Source organism: Sander lucioperca, chromosome 12 (genome assembly GCF_008315115.2).
Source record: "Sander lucioperca isolate FBNREF2018 chromosome 12, SLUC_FBN_1.2, whole genome shotgun sequence".
In the NCBI taxonomy this organism is placed as follows: Eukaryota; Metazoa; Chordata; class Actinopteri; order Perciformes; family Percidae; genus Sander; species Sander lucioperca.
Window position 1 is genome coordinate 32,092,359 of NC_050184.1, and position 17,493 is coordinate 32,109,851.

At 38.8% G+C, this 17,493-nt stretch overlaps 2 protein-coding genes across 3 annotated transcripts in view; one reads left to right on the plus strand and one right to left on the minus strand.

The window, feature by feature from the left end:
* Positions 1-9,069, plus strand: part of LOC116043599 (tyrosine-protein phosphatase non-receptor type 1) — a 9,869-nt gene extending 800 nt beyond the window's left edge. The window contains exons 2-9 of the mRNA XM_031290414.2: positions 833-923; positions 2,897-2,997; positions 5,591-5,689; positions 5,797-5,934; positions 6,086-6,295; positions 6,779-6,940; positions 7,564-7,715; positions 8,240-9,069. Coding sequence (XP_031146274.1) covers positions 833-923; positions 2,897-2,997; positions 5,591-5,689; positions 5,797-5,934; positions 6,086-6,295; positions 6,779-6,940; positions 7,564-7,715; positions 8,240-8,513 — 1,227 coding nt within the window. The 3' untranslated portion in view covers positions 8,514-9,069. The remainder of the gene's footprint in view (positions 1-832; positions 924-2,896; positions 2,998-5,590; positions 5,690-5,796; positions 5,935-6,085; positions 6,296-6,778; positions 6,941-7,563; positions 7,716-8,239) is intronic.
* Positions 1-15,532, minus strand: part of klhl12 (kelch-like family member 12) — a 26,186-nt gene extending 10,654 nt beyond the window's left edge. The window contains exon 1 of one of the 2 annotated variants that reach the window (XR_004899085.1): positions 15,249-15,532. Coding sequence is in view for 1 of the 2 variants with exons in the window: in XM_031290383.2 (XP_031146243.1) it covers positions 15,249-15,333 (85 nt within the window). In the remaining variant the exon portion in view is untranslated. The remainder of the gene's footprint in view (positions 1-15,248) is intronic. The other variant, XM_031290383.2, reaches the window with a different exon arrangement.
* Between the last annotated feature and the right edge of the window lie 1,961 nt (positions 15,533-17,493).

Here is a 17,493-nt window from a genome sequence, read left to right on the forward strand (position 1 = left end):
AACTTTAGTTCAAAAGTATGAAATTAGCATCAAAATATTCTTACATTACCAAAAGTAAAAATAGTCATTGTGAAGGGCAGAATGTCCCATTTCAGAACCATATGTATAATATCACTTGATTATAATTAGTGATTCATTAACGTGTAAGCATCACTAATGTTGCAGCTGGTAAATGTGGGGCTCATTTCAGCAACTTTATAATACTGGGTATCTTAACCTATAATAATCATAATTTATTAGTTGGTTCATTTTTTGTATTAATATCTGAAGTAATTAATGTTGGTAAATAAATGTAGTGGAGTAAAAAGTACAATATTGTATTGTAGTGGAGTAGAAGTATAAAGTAGCATAAAATGGAAATTTTTAAATTAAAGTACAAGTACAAAACTGTCCTTTAGTACAGTACTTGATTACATGTATTTAGTTATATTCCACCACTGCCTTTTGATTAACTTCTTTTCAATGGTTGGTCCACAGCTTCTTGCACAACATATCTGTTAATTACAGCTAAGTGTGAATCAGGTGTTATTATTGTGTTATGTTTACTGTTTATTCAGACGTGTGTACGTTCAACACACACACACACACACACACACACACACACACACACACACACACACACACACCAACTAATGACACTTTTAGGGAGTTGACAGTTTTTTTTTTAAATAACGTAAGGAAGTGTCCCCCTTTCAATATTCTTTACACATGCCTATATTCTTTTTTTAAAAGCATCTAACAGCCATGGTGACACATCCTGGATCCTGCACTGTTCATGTTATGTCAGACCTTTAATGTCATGTAAATGTAATATTTTTTTATTCTGTCACAGGAGATTCGTCAGCAGTCATGTGAACTCCCTTGCAAGGTTGCCAAATTACCTGAAAACAAGAATCGGAATCGTTACAGAGATGTTAGCCCATGTAAGTTGCTCTTTTGTCTGACTGAATGCACCGGACCAAACAGTCTTGCATGTTTAAAATATTCCTTAAAACAGCTGACAGCTTTGTAATCTGCTATTTATGTTCAAACATCAGACAGTGGTGACTTATTCCTTAAAGTTACAGCAGCATCATGCTTGATTGAGTCTTCGGTTGAATGTTATACAAACATGCCAGCTAACTATGGCAAAGCCATTTTAACATTTAATAGCTAGACTGGATATGTATTGCAGATATCCATAATTCAACTCTTCCTAGTCAAAAACAACAATTCAGATATGCACAATGACATTCTTCCTATCTACAATTGTCATTTCAGATATCCACAACATCATTCCTACTAGTACAAATTACGTCACGTTTCCCATTTATGTGTATGGGGCTTTCAATTTCAGATATCCACGTCATTCTTCCTATCCAGAATGAACAATCCAGATATCTGCAATATAATTATTACTAGGAAGAACTCCCATTTAAGATATCTACAAAACAAATTGTTCTTTTTGACTAGGAAGAGTTGAATTATGGATATCTGCAATAAATATCCAGTCTAGCTATTAAATGTTTAAACTGCCAATTAAAATTTTAAAACTATTTTTAGATATATTTTCTTTAGTTTTGACCAGTACAATCAAAGTTGTAGATATCTTGAAATACAATTTCTACTAGTAAAAATGTTACTGTGGAGTAACTTTAGTTGCCATTCTAACTAGTGAGAATACAATTTTATTCTATGGGAATGTGGTTTGATTTAATGTTAAAACTGCTTGCCAAAAGCTAACTGCTGTCTGACCTCAGTCATTTGAAATAACATAATGTCAGTATTACACAATAGGCTGAGCATTGCATCACTGTGGACGGATATAATAAAGGATGTGACTTCCAGTTCATAACTTTTGTTCTCTATTCAAGAGCTGCTTTATTACTGTGAATGTATTAAGGTTGTCAGGATGGTGATAGTACATGCAGGTAAAGCTACATGAGGCTAGCAACAATAACCATCTATACTTAAAACCCATTTGTATAGGCTGGCTTTGATGTAATCTTCAATGAGGTATAACAACATCCGTGTAAATGTGCCGGGGTTAGCTCAACGGCTAATTTTCACCCGTATTCCTGACACAACTAGACACTGACAAATGATTAAAAAAAAAAAAAAACATTAGTAAAAAGTAAAGTTGCAATGAAAATACAAGAGAGAAGAAATTGTAGGAAATGGATCACACCAATTAATCCTTACACTCTTTAACCAATGATAAAATCCACAAGTGCACGTATTGTCACTATAAACTATAAAAAAGTTAGAGTTGATGAAAACATCAGTAGATTGTATTCACATTTTAAGTTTGATTTTAACAAATACTATATGTATTTTGAATGTATTCTCTCCCATATTAATCATACATTTTATTATTTAAAGCACTTTCTAAATATTGTCTAAGAAAGGAAACATAAGTACATTTAACTGTTTTTATATATAATTTATGTTCAGCCATCCTCGCAGGCACAATGCTTTTAACTACAGTGTCTATGTGTCTGTGTCTTTTCATATATACAAAACTATTCAGTGTATTTCAGTGTTCAAAAAAGTGTTTTTTCTGTAATATCACAATTCAACAGCTGAACAATGTGGTTTCCTCTTATTCACACTGACTAAGCTATGCAAATAGTTACTGTACTGTATATGTACTATCAAGTGTTTGAAAATATGAAAATCAGTAACCTGAAACTTGTTCATGCCGTTTACTTTTTAACCAAAATGTTCTTTCAGTGGATATATCAACAAAAGTTGACATTATCCCTCTCAGGAATAAAAAGCTAACTCTCGGTTTTGTTCAAAGACCGACTCGTCACATGTTCTCAGCAGCTGTGTCGGTCTGATCTACAGTCCCATGAGGGTTGTGACATGTTCAAAACAAAAGAGAATATTTTCATGTTTCTTTTTTTCGCCTCAGTTGACCACAGCAGAATATATCTGCAGCTGGGTACGAATGACTACATTAATGCCAGCCTGATAACAGTAGAAGAGGCAAAGAGGAACTACATCCTCACTCAGGTAAGCAAGATTCAGGACAGATAATTCACAACTGTTATTTGTATGATATTTTTTTGGAATTTATTTATTTGAACAGGGACAGTGCACAAAAAACATTAATAGATGTCTTGTGCCAGGTTGTAGCAAATTGCTAGTTTACGCCAGAAGTCCCTGGGCAGGTAGAATAGCGCAATAAAATACAAAGTATTACAGTATACAATACAGATACATAAAGTCACATAAATCTACATACATTATTGTCCCCCTATCCCCATAAACACACAGTAATTTAGCACATCAATTCACTGGTGGGAGCAAGTCTGCTTTGTTAACAACCAATGCTTTGCTAAGCGTGAGAATGGGTGAAAGTTAGTGCATGAAATTAGCTCTGTAGGAAGAGTATTCCACTGATTTATAGCCACAAAGGAGAATGATGTCCTCCCAAATGCAGTTTTGCATTGTGGAAGACTACATTCGCCCCTTTATATTGGACAATATTTGTAATTGTGAACACCAACAAAGTATTGTGTCATTAGCATGAAAGTGGGTGAGAGTACTACCTGTGCCGTGACTTATACATGCGAAGACTTCACTATGATGTCAGAGGTTTTTCCAAAAAATGAATACATATAGAATGAGACGAAGAGATTTAGCCTGCACTCGTTGATAAATATGGGGTAGATAAAATAATAGAAACATTTTAATAGCACACCACAATTCAACAGCACCCCAAACTTCATCCTCCAAAGTGATCATAAAGTTGACATCTCTGATTAAAAACCTTCATGAAGGTAGGATTTATTGCAAGACTGTTGTATTAGACTGCATTAGTTTCAGCTAGCTGTACCCAATACACTCTGTAAAGTGTGTAAATATTTAACAAATGGTTTATGAAAAAATGTATGTAGTTGTAAGCAAAGGTATTTATTAATGTATTTGTCAGTGACTAAATCCTCCTGTGGGCAGCTATAAGTTAAGGCTGGTGTATAAAAAATAATGACAGTAAAGTAAAATAGAGGTGTAATCTATCTATAAATTGCAGGAACGTCTGTCTGTGTGTTATGCGCATATCTCTCGAACCGTTAGTCCAATGGATTTGACTTGACAGGTGTCTTGCTACGGGCACAAGTAAGTGCAGTGCCAAGTTTGACGTTGTTTAGATTAGAAATGCAAAAGATATATTAAATATATATCGGTAAAAGAAGCACACATTGGCTTTTGCCGCTCTAGCCGCTGGCCACTCACCCTGAGGACCAGAGACCGAGAGCAGCAGAGCTTTGGCAGCTACAATGTGACATACACCGCAGACCCACACAAATGTGCAAAGTTGCACTACTTTGTCTTTGACTTTGAATAAACAAACGACAATTCCCGAATTTAAGGACATTTCGGAATCCCACACATGCAAAGCACAACCAGCTACAGACAACAAGTGGCAGCGAGACGTATCTGTATATGTGTGTCCGTGTTTTGGGGGAAGGTAACCTGCACATCACACGCATACGCCACATGCAGGTCGCTTTACAACAGCGGGGGGGGGCTCTTTTCCTGCTATTGTATTAAGTTGCTGTGAGTTGGCAGAACATAACGTAATCTTGGAGATTATTCCTTCACAGCACTGTGCAATGCGAGTAATCTCAGAGCTGAACCGGGCAGACACATCAGTTTTCATCAGACTCGCCCTGGGTCGAGTTAACAATGTCTTTCAGTAGTAGGCTATACAGTGGAGTTGCATATTAAGTGGTTTGGGGTCCTTCTGTACAGTTTGGTTTTGAAAAATTCTACAAACAGCAATACCAAAGGCCAAGCAATTGCCCGTTGCAAACAGGCACATTTTCAACAGGCACTGCACTAGTAATGTAAAATATGAATAATATCCTTGTAGAAGAAGTTATATAAAATGTCATTAAAGCTGTGTACAACTATGTTATAGTGTGCTATAAACCATTTATTTAATGTATTGTGTGCTGATAAAGTAAATAGTTAACGATACATCACTCACTACTGCTCATAAAGCTTGGTGCTGTGAGTGATTCAGATTAGTGTATTTTATCAGCTATTCTTGTCTCTCATCTGGATTTTAGCAGCTGGACAGTAAGAGTAGTGAGTTCCCCCCTTGGTCATTAATAATAGTCTCTGCAGGGTAAATCCAGATAGCTAGCTAGACTATCTGTCCAGTCTGAGTTTTCTGTTGTTGCATGACTAAAACAACCTTTGAACGTACACGTTCCATCCAAACAAGTTCCTTCACGAAGGCTATTTTGCAGAGGCACCGTGGCTCCTTCTGGCGTTTAGCGCTGCCCAAGACGATTGTGATTGGTTTAAAGAAATGCCATGAAGCAGAGCACGTTTTTCTCCCAACCCGGAATATTGTGTGAACTAGCCAGACCCTCCTCCGCAGCGCTGTGGAGGAAGGTCTGGCAATGCGAGACTAAGTAACAGTGGACTGAGCATTTACTGCATTTATCTCTTCTACTTCTTTTTATTTTTTTGAGAATAGTATGTTCAACGATATCAAATGCCTCGCTGAGATCTTTAAATAGATGCACTGTTCTTATTTAGTTATACTAAGAATAAAATCCCCCCTCTAACATAACACTCATTCTTTTTTCAGGGACCCCTTCCAAATACATGTGGCAACTTCTGGGAGATGGTGTGGGAGCAGAGGTCCCGCGGTGTGGTTATGCTGAACCGAGTCATAGAGAAAGGATCTGTAAGCCGTGGCTTCTTTCCTTACAGTCAAGATGTCATGTTTGCCCCAGTACCCTCACTGCTTTTCTCTTTCTGTTATGTCTAATGTGCACCTTCGTTTGGTTTTAGGTGAAATGTGCCCAATATTGGCCACACAGAGAGGAGAGAGATGCTACCTTTGAAGATACCAATTTCAAGCTCACCCTCATCTCAGAAGACATCAAATCTTACTACACAGTCCGTCAGCTGGAGTTGGAAAATCTGTCTGTAAGTGCTTTCCCCTCTACAGATTTATTTTTTTCTTCCTGTGTGTTGAACTAGACATGGTTTCCCCCTTTTAATACTCCGTGCCTGTGAGTCCGGGTCTCTACTTTGGTCTTTTTAATTCTTCTTTGCATGTCTGATCTTCCTTTTACAGACTCAAGAGACTCGTGAGATTTTACATTTTCACTACACCACTTGGCCTGACTTTGGGGTACCGGAGTCTCCTGCCTCCTTTCTTAACTTCCTGTTCAAGGTGCGGGAGTCGGGTTGTCTGAATTCAGACCAGGGACCAGTGGTGGTGCACTGCAGCGCCGGCATCGGACGCTCTGGGACCTTTTGTCTTGTGGACACCTGCCTCTTACTGGTTTGTACAGAGCTCTGCTATTGAGAAATCATGACGTCATATCTGTCTGTCTGTCTGTCTTGATCATTGTTGCCACTTAGAGCTGCAGAGATTAATTAATTAGTTGTCAACTGTTAAATTAATCGCCAACTATTTTGATAATCGGTTTGAGTCATTCTTTTCATGAAAAAAAGTAAAATTCTCCTGATTCCAGCTTCTTAAATGTGAATATGTTCAATTTTCCTTTATCCTCTATGACAGTAGACTGAATATCTTAGAGTTGTGGACAAAAGTTGGTCAACACTGATCGACATTTTTCACCATTTTCTGACATTTTATAGACCAAACAACTAAACCGATTAATCGAGAAATGAACAGACAGATTCATTGACAATGAAAATAATCTTTAGTTGCAGTCCTATTGCCACTATTATATTTAGAAGCTAAAATTTGACTTAAAACTCAAGACTGTTATGTACCGAATGTTTTTGCTGCATCATGTAGATGTCCATCCGTAAGGACCCGTCTTCAGTGAGCATCCGTGATGTGCTGCTGGAGATGCGACGTTATCGAATGGGCTTGATTCAGACAGCAGACCAACTTCGCTTCTCCTACCTTGCTGTCATTGAAGGTGCCAAGTACATCAAGGGAGATACATCTCTGCAGGCAAGTCCTTCCCCTCTATTCTGCTTGGTTACACTTTACTTGAAGGTATCTACATAAGAGTGACATGACACTGTCCTGAACGTGTCATAAACATTATAAACAAGTCATAAACGTTAATGACATAACGCTTCTGTCATTAAGTGTCATTTGGTTTTTGTCATGACAAGTTAGGGTCCATGTGTCATGACTGTGTCATGTGTTCATGACAGTGTCATGTCACTCTTATGTAGATACCTTCAAGTAAAGTGTTACCTTCTGCTCTTTGTTCTTAAGGTACAAATGGTGTATCTTCTTTCAGATTAAGAAAATGCAAATGCAGAATTGGATCTATGTGCATCTGCCCATTGCACACAGTGCTCAAACTACTTAAACAACTATTTTGTATATATTTGTCTCTGTTTTGGTATTTATTGTTTGTTCTTATTAATGTTTAATATGTTTGTTTGTTTGTATGTATGCACCCAAGGCACTCACCAAGGCAAATTCCATTTAGTTCCACCACTGTGGCAATAAACTGCTTTCTGATTCTGATAAGACATGTTGCAAAACTACCAATTTGTTTTTATTTAATTTAAAGTATATATTTTTTGCAAATACTCAAAGGGATTTTGTTTTTTCTCAAGGAGTGGAAAGAGCTCTCAAACGAGGAAGATGATCCTCCAGAGTTCACCCCTCCACCTCCTCTTCCTCCTCCCAGAGACCCTCACAATGGCAAAGTTGAGCCATCCTTTTTCCCCGAAAAGATCATTCAACAGATGGAGATCCACAGTCTGGGGTAATCATCCAAATAATGTTTTTGAAAGATTTAGTTTCAGTTTCTCACTCGTTAGTTGAAAATATATTTTGAAGAAGAACAGGAGTAGGTTGCACCAGCTATTTGTAAACCAGCTTGATGATGGTATTAGGAATACCTGACAAAACTTTAGTTATGACTTGAGGTGCTCACAAGGAGAAACAGCAGCTTATCAAGCGTTGGCCATATTCCATATTACCTTTCTGAACGTCTCATATTAGCAAGCTAAGTTTTGCTTCAGTTAGCTACACTGCTCTTACACTTGGCATTTGCTGGACGTAAACCTTTAGTAACAACTTTATGTAAGAAGTAGTTTGTGTGGTTTAACCCAATTTCATTTAGTTTTAATTTAGCAGTATAACTAGGCTACGTTTGAACTTCGAAAAGCTGGTACAACCAGCTCCAGAACGGTTTGTCACAGAAACATCCAACTTTTTTATCCATCTAATACAACCAAACTACACCAAACTGCTTGGGGACATGAAATTCTACTCTACTCTACACAGGACCTCACAAGAGTCGGAGCTGCGAAAGAGGAATATTACCGCCCCCCAGCCTCCTCCTGCCGGTGCTGAGCAGCTCGATGACCACGTGGGTATCATAGATCAGACCTCCAAAGCTCCAACCAAATCCCAGCAGCAGGAGACAGAGGAGGCAGTGGAGAAGCCAAAGGAAAGCTCTCCTGTGCCGGGGACTTGGTCCCCTCTACTAACCAACGTGTGCCTGTGCACGGCGCTGGCTCTCAGTGCTTATGTCTGTTATCGAGCCTGTTTTCACTGATGTCTGTCCTTCTTCCTCCTTTCTGTTCCTCCCTGTCTCTCCACTGATGTTGCAAAGTGGACTAGGCTTGCCAATCAGCCTGCTTTGACTTTGGTTTTACTCTGCAAGTGAGTGGATTATTTGGACTTCAGCAGATTCAGGTTCACCAGGGGTTGGGGTTGAGGGGTTTGGCTGGTTGGGGATAACAAGGCTTCCAATCCTCATTACCCACCCAAACATTCTTTCAATATGTCATCATGGATGCTCAGGTCCTCCGTTTTTCAGGTTTCACGTCCCAAATATGTGTGCCGACTGAAACGCAGACTCAACAGACGATACGTGTCTGTTGAGGGAAAGGGTTTTGTTTTAGCTCCCCTGTTTTGTGAACCAGGATGGATGGCCTGTCAGCCAATATTTTACACACGTCTCCTCTCTTATTTACCAAATGACACTTGTATGCGTTCTTCCATTTCATCCTTTACAGATGTGTCCGTTAAGATTTCACTTTTTTCCCCCACATTTTCTTTCTTTTGCTTACACAAATGATCAGAAATCAAAGAGCCAGATTTTTGGACCAGCCTGTCTGAAAAAAATGCCAGTATGGGAGACACTTAAAATAAATGAAGTGTTATTTTGTTATGGTCCATATTAAACCCAACAGTAAGGTGAAGTATGGGTTATGGGCAACCCCGTGCCCACTAGATAAGAGATGCATGCTGGGGTGGGCATTGAATTATCTGTTCTCACTGGCAGCCTGTGTAGGTCTGCAGGAGGCATGCTAGTTGAGTACTGTGTGTGTGTGTGTGTGTGTGTGTGTGTGTGTGTGTGTGTGTGTGTGTGTGTGTGTGTGTGTGTGTGTGTGTGTACACACTTGCGTGAGTGGTAGTTAGTGGAGCTTTCTACTGATGCTTGAGTTAAATCTACTCAGTGAGAAATATTAATATAACATTTACAGTACGTCAAATGTGAGATGTAGACTGAGTTGCCTCCTGGTAATTGATTCCCTCTGCGTTTTCTCTCCCTGGTGGCTCAACAGTGACACAGAGTTATAACAAAATGGTGCAGGGACAGGGTGGCATGTCCCATTCTCCATTATCCTGGCATTCTCAAATTGATATTAGCAAAATCTTTTTTGAATCATTTCAATCAGGTTAGAACACCTGGCTTTTACTTTTAACTGTTTTGGAGAACATCTTTTTAGTCACAGTGGATACAAATGTGTGGAGGCTTTTCATGCCAAATGTGTATCATAGCCTGAATGCAACTGTTGTATAGTAATGTGGGTTCAGTTACACACAAGAATGCCAGCTTATTGAGACACAAAGTTAGCTAACACCCAACTCTTTTCGCGAGCAATACAAATACTTAGTAATGTGTCACCCTTTACTTTATCAAACTCTTGAGTTTGAACAGGGAACCAGGGATTTTGAACAAACCAAAAATCAAACACCAGCACAGCGATGAAAACAATACACTGTAGTGATGATCCGTTTCCGTATCATGGCGTGGCCCTGAGCTGGCAATATTGTTTTGTATGATTTAAGTATGTTCTTTTTTTCTTTTCTTTTTTTTTTTTTTTTTAAGCATGCTGCATTTGTGAATCAACAGGCTTGTCCTGAGAAGAGATTAGCTAAGCTGCTAGCATTCAATTTACCTTTGTGATAAAACAAAGTTCAGTACATGAGTTTGACAGCTGTACTTTTCTTTAGAATGTATTAAACGTCCTCAACAAGGACACACCCTTATTAGATATATTTTTTTTTCAAATCAGGTTTCAGTGTGCTGATTTTTTATTTTTTTTGTTGTTCTGCTTTAGCAAGGGATTAAATCTCAGCACCAGTGCAGCCATTGCACCAGGGTTTCCTGTTTTTCTATACTTATGCTGAGCTCAAAAACATGTATTTTTTTATTTACAGTACATTTGTTGTTTTCCTTTTTAAATAAAAAACAAACAAAATCTACTGTTTATTTGTTCTGGTTTTTGGAACAGATTTATAACCTCATTCTCAGTCTTACTTCTCGAACAATGACTACGGTAACTCGAAGGGCACTCAGAGAGCGCAGACCTCCACCAAGGCCATGATGACAAGAGTTAAAAGTAAAAACAAAAGATTTGTGTATCCACACTGATTCAGATCCGCTCCAAAATTTAAGGTGAATCGAATCAGACTACAAGAAAGACTGAATGTGTCACAGAATCCCACTTTTTTATAACTTTCATTATTCAGTTTGTCATCACAAGTTGCTTCTAATCAGAAACATAACGATATCACATCTAATGAAACTGCTTCATAGTCACAAACTGCGTGAATCACAAACATGAATAATATTCTATTCATTTTTATCAAACCGGTTGCAGCTACGGTTGAATAATGTATAGTAGGAATGCAAGACAAGTATTTAGGACCGTTCAAACCCAGGGACAATTCAAAATGCTTTGCATAAGGACGGAAGGAAAAAAAAACATTAGACATAAAATAATATACCAGAACTACAGGTAGAGTACAGTTAATAAGTAGCCCCAAATTCAGAAATACAAATAAAAGTGCTGTAGATAAATGTATCAATCAAATGTACAAGAAAACAGCAGTTTAGAATTTAGATAAAAGTTTAGGTGCAGTTATTAAGATCAAGATGATTAAAAAGGTTGGTTCCATCTTTGTCTTTGGTTCTGACTTAAGGTTCTACTAGCTGACTGTTTCTTCAACATCTAAAACACCTACTGGGCTTCACATTAAAGGATATCAGAGGTGTATTTTGGTCCCAGTAATTGACTGATGCTTCATAGATCAGTTAAGCCATTAATTAGAACAAATCCGGGGTGCCAGTTTGTGAACAATCCATTGCAAAGTGTGTATCCCCTCAATTTGGTAGTAATAATGCAGTTATACATGTTGATAATTCATTCATACTTGCTCAGGGGTTTCTCACTTTCTTAGGCCATCATGTCTGCAGTTATAAATGTTAAGAAGTCGTTATTAAAGGGCTTTATTAATTAACTCTGTGCTAATAGGTAATATATTTTGGTCCCTTGTCTGCAGCTCTTTTGTGGAAGTACGTGGTTAAACAGTTTAACCAGTCAACCCAAGAGGATTTTATTATCGGTGGTATATAATTGATCTGTAAAACATTAGTACATTATTTATTAAGAACTAGGAAGGCACTTTGAGATCGCAGACATCCACCAAGGCATCTCACAATGTTAATGCAGTATGGATTTTCCCAGTCGGGAACTCATTTAGTCGATTATTCCGATATCACATGAATGCAGCACAAATGCCCTATTTCGCAATGTTAACAAAGTAATAAAAAAAAAATATAATAATTTGTGTGTCCGCCCAGTGATTCGGATCTGCTCCAAATTTGAATTGCTTCTTCCTTGGCCCGTGCTACACCCTTCCACCAAGTTATATAAAAATCGGGCCAGTAGTTTTTCCGTAATCCTGTTGACCCTTTATAAAGGATGCCAAAATATCTCCAATGATGTCAGATCTTCCAGTCGGAGCGTCTTTTGTGCTCTTATGGTGCACTCTACATTTCCTTTATCATGTTGAAGAAAATGTATTTAACATTATGAGTACTCAGTTGTGGAAAGGAACTAAGTATATTTACTCAAATACAATTTTGAGGTACTTAATAGCCTACTTTTACTCTACTACATTTTGGAAGCCTATATATATATTTTTTTATTCTACTACATTTATTTGACAGTTCTAGTTACTTTGCAGATTCAGATTATTAATAAAAACAATATAAATCAACTAAAAAAAATGATGTTGCTGCAACATTAAAGTACTCAATAATGCATCACTAATGATAATGCAGGGATATTATTATTCTGAAATGGGCGCATTGCGACTTTTACTTGTAACAGAGTATCTTTACACTGCGGTATTGCTACTTCTACTTACCTAAAAGATCAGAGTACTTCTTCCACTACTGTGAGTACTGATAGTTCTTTGTATCCAGAGGGTCTGGGTGAAGTGTTTGGAAACCACCACCAGGTGGAGGGGTTGGACTGTAAAACTATCGGTGAACATAGAGCCTTGGCTTTTATGGCAGCCCACTCTTTCCTGTTTTCTCTGTTGAACCTGGGTTTGCTCCTCAAATTTAATCAATTAATTACTTTTATTTACAGTAAACAGAAGTCGGGAGTGTTCCACTATTGACAGAACATACACTGCCTTTGGTTTTTAATGGGGTAGTGATGCTGCATGCCACAAATATTGCTCCGACTTTATTCAATTTCAAATTGCTTCCAACTACACTGAGTATTTTTCATGAAATACTTTAAATTCTAATATCTATTCTGGCCACTCTCACCACAGGCATTACTGATGTAAAATTGTTTCTATACAGTTTGTTGTGAAAACACACAGTTCCTTTTAATACACAGACACACACAACTTGAATGTCCAAAACGGTTTTACTAAACAAAACCCAAGAATGAGTTTAGGTTCGTTTTAGTGTAAAAGATCACAACAATAATGATCAGTGAACACTAAAGGAAGAAATAACATGTCTTGAGACACATGCATTGCTTGAGTAAACTCCACCACACTGATATAGTACAGATGATTTGGCAACAGTCTTGGCAAGAACTTCCTGTTTGGGAAATAGGAGGCAGGCACTGGTACGTACGTGCTATAAAGGAATGCAACTTACACAGAGTGAGTAATAGCGCTCCCAACCACCGCTCTCTGCTGACGTCAAGCCAGCAGGCAAGCTAGAACAGGCTGCACCCTCTGCAGTAGGAAAACTACAATCAAGGTGTGACTGACAGCCGGAAGTCATCTTAAAGCCACAGTTGTTTCTTTTGAAACTTCAGTCAGTCTGATCTGACAGTGTTGTCATGACTCAGGCTGTTTGTGGTGAAGGGTTATTTTGTCGCTTAACTAATTATAAATGCCATTTTTAATGTGTATCGTATCAATATAGGTCATCTACCAAAGCCTACACATTTGAATGTTAGTGACTTGGGTGAGAAATTAAAGCTCTTAGATGAGAATATGGCAGTTCTGAGAAATGTGACTTGAACAAATGTCAAAAGGGCACTCTCTGTTGTCCTACAGTGCCTCCTTACTCAGCCTAATTGTGCATAATGCTGACTCCACATTCAGAATCGACTTAAAATGATATCTGCCCTGCTGACTCTTCCAGCATGTGTCCTCAGTTTAGTTATTAACCTGGAACTTCCCAATAGCTGGCCAGCTGTGAGGGTGGGACGATCTTTGACTGTAAGTCTCTTTTCTAGCCTGCAGATTATTTCCACAGGGAGCCGAGCAGGCATCAGGAAATTCCTGAATGCGAGGGGAGTCAGGTCTTTCCAAGTGTGACTCTGCAAAGTCTGAGTCACCACACACACACACACACACACACACACACAAACACCAGCGTCGTACAATAGAAGCTTGATAGGAGGAAGTATGAGTACACTGTCAGGTGTACCATGTCTCTTCATGCCCTTATCATTTCAAAACTTACAAAAGACAGGGGAGTGTCTTGCACTACATTTGAGTACCGTATTTCCAGTTCATGCTACTTTTTACTTCTACTCCACTACATTTCAGAGGGAAATATTGTACTTTTTTACTCCATTGAAATGATCTGACAGCTTACAGTAAGCCTACTAGTTACTTTTCAGATTCGTATTTTAAACACAAGCTTATAAAATACAACATGTTAACGGAATAGTTCGACATATTCAGCATTATGCTTATTTGCTTTCTTGCCGAGAGTTAGATAAGAACATCAATGCCATTCATAATATGAAGGTTTACAACCAGCAGCTGGTTAGCATAGCTTAGCATAAAGACTGGAAACAGGGGGAAACAGCTAACCTGGCTCTGTTCAAAGGTGAAAAAAGTCCCCTACCAGCACCTCTGAAGCTCACTAATTAACAAAGTACATTTCCTTTGGACAGTCAGGCTACCTGTTTCCTACTGTTTCCAGTCATTGTGCTAAGCTAAGCTAACTGGTAGTTAGTGGTAGGTTCATATTTAGCATGCAGACATGAGAGTGGTATGAATCTTCTCAAAAAGCAGTGTCTAGTTCAGTGGTTCCCAAACTTTTTCATGTGAAGGACCCCTAAACTGACACAAATTGGCCCCAAATTACCCCTGTTTGATAAGATTTTTTCTTTTAGATGTTTTATTACAGAAAGCGTATGAAACCCATGACCAAAATAGTGATACATTCTGCATTCTGGAATTTTAGTAAAAATAACCAATTTCCCTTTTTGCATGGGCCCCCCTGGAACCTCATCAAGGACCCCTGGCGGTCCCCGGAACCCACTTTGGGAACCACTGGTCAGTTGGGGCCCCTTGTCAGCCCTCTAAACATCTCAGTTGGCTTAATTCAAAGAACTGTTCTAGGACCAAAAGAGGTTTAACTATTAAACGTGTGTCCAAACTTTGTTTTTTCTTCCTTCTTTTCCCATTAATCATCGCATGACCCTTTAAATTACATTGAGACCCTTTAGAGGGGCCTGACCAGTGGACTAAACTACCGAACTGTATACCTTAAGTAAAAGAAGCTTCATCTAAAACAGTTACTACAGTGGTACTGTATGTATGACTTTGAAAGCAGAACTTCTACTTGTAATGGAGTATTTTTAAATTGTCGTATTGGTACTTCAGGAAAGGATCTGAGGACCAAATGACTCAAATGGGGGGGAAAGTGTTGTTGTTCTCAAACTGCAGCCTCTCTGTCAGAAGCTGATGTTTTTTTTTTTGTGTTACGTGTTGAGACACTCACCCGTGAGCAGTTCCTCTTCCTGTTCCTGTACCCTGGCTGCTGCTGTTGAGGACCAACCGTCAAGATGCAGAAATCGATTTGACATGTGGTACCTCGACTGTCATAGGCTCAGTTCATGCATGTAGGTCACAGAGTAAATACTAAGAGGCTGGAGTCGGTGCTTCCCCCCTAGTGCGCTTCAAAACTCCCGCATCCTTCCTCTTGCTGAACGCAGCAAGAGGAGTGATGACGTTAAAGACATATGGTCCATATGTAAACAAAGCTGGCTGACCTGCCTGTCTCACCACAGATGTCACCACTGTGTTCATTTGGGTTATTATTGATGTTTTTTTCATAGCAACTCTGGAAAAAAAGATGACACATTGATGCACCACCGAGTCTGTGACAGACGCACATACATACATGTCATTGATTGTGTGTTTATGACAACAAGTTTATGGAATGAGGTGAAAGGTAAGACGCGAACGTGAGGACGGTCACATAGTTAAACTAGTGTGGGTGGAATGTTTTCATGGCTGCCACCATCGTTAACACATCCTACTTCCTGTTGAGTAATTTGTACATGTCAAAGCCCACACATGACTACTACTACTACTATTATGTCAAGGCTTCTGAGATTTCATAAGTGTACAGCTGAGAATTTACTGTACATTTTATTGTTTTACTTTTCAGCAGCTTGTCAACAAAACAGTGTTGTTTCTTTTTTTTTCTTCTCTGTTACATTTAATACGTCACATTTTGTCCCTTTCAGGCAGGGCTACTTTTTTAAAATGGGAGTTAAAGACCTGAATATACTTTTTGTGCCTGCATAATTGTCAGTGACATTTCACATTGCATATATATAATAAGCAGAGCCACACAGAATCTGTGGATGCAGAATTTCACAGAATATCCCAGAGATTTTTAGCAGATGTTAAACAAATTTAAAGTGCCCATATTATGAAAAATCAATTTTTCTGGGATTTGGGGTGTTATTTTGTCTCTGGTGCTTCCACACGCATAAAAACCCATCCATACTGTTTTGAGTGAGATAAGGGTTTCTGAATGTATCCTGCCTTCGGTCTATGGGTGAGCTGTTCAAAATCGGCAGGGCTATCTACGTCATTGGCCAAAACATTTGGTGTGTGCTAACCACTTTAGCTAATACCACATCAGCTAGCTGTTTCTCCAACTTCGGTCAGTACAAGGCAGGATTGGCCGGGAGACTTCTTCTAAACGAGGGCGCATTTCCAACTTTGCGTGGAATACCTGCAGACGAGGGACATGTAAGTAGTTCTATACAATTTCTTTTGTAGATTAGGGTGAACTCATGTATGTTGTAGCAGTGTTTTGCCATTGAGAATGAGGTGGCTAACCGCTAGCGGGACTAGCAGCAGCGCTACTGGTTAGCCACCTCGTTCTCAATGGCAAAACACTGCTACAACACACACGAGTTCACCCTAATCTACAAAAGAAAATTGTATAGAACTACTTACTAACTACGTCCCTTGTCTGCTAGCACTGCTGCTAGCGCTGCTGCTAGCGCCGCTAGCTAGCTAGTAGTAGTAGCTAGCTAGTAGTCCTTACCTAGCTACTGCACATGTGCGACTCCCAACAGAGATGGGATAGCAATGTGATGCCTCACTCTGTAGCTAAAACAGAGAGCTCAACACACAGGGTGAAAAGAGGAGCTACAGCAATGTGCAGTACAACAAAAATATGGTGTTTTTTGAAAATTAAACCATGTAAACCTATTCTGGTACAACCTCAAAATACAATTATGAACCTGAAAATGAGCATAATATGGGCACTTTAAAAAAAAATTATAACTAATGTTAACACATCTTCACCCCAAGCAGAAATCAGTTTGCTAAATTCCGCAGATTTTCATTCTGGATCACCGCTGAAAACTGTGAAAAAAAATCTGCAGATTCCGTTTGGGTCTGCTAATGATATATGACACATCAGCCAGTCATACAAGTTAAAGGAGAACTCCGGGCAATTTTTACGTTAATCTTGATCGCTATACTTTTTTGAGTACTGTCTATAGCAAAAACCACGAGCCGAATTGGTGCTAGCAACATGGAGCTTCTGTAGCTAATGCCCAGAGCTCCCGTTAGCTAAAACGGCAGTTATGGGGGCATAACCTAAAGAGTGCCTTTGTGCCTCTTAACAGACTCAAAATGCTATTAAAATGTCTGTGCAACATGAACAGGGCGCTTATATGACAACAAGATGCGTTTAGCAACTTAGCCATTGTTGAAAT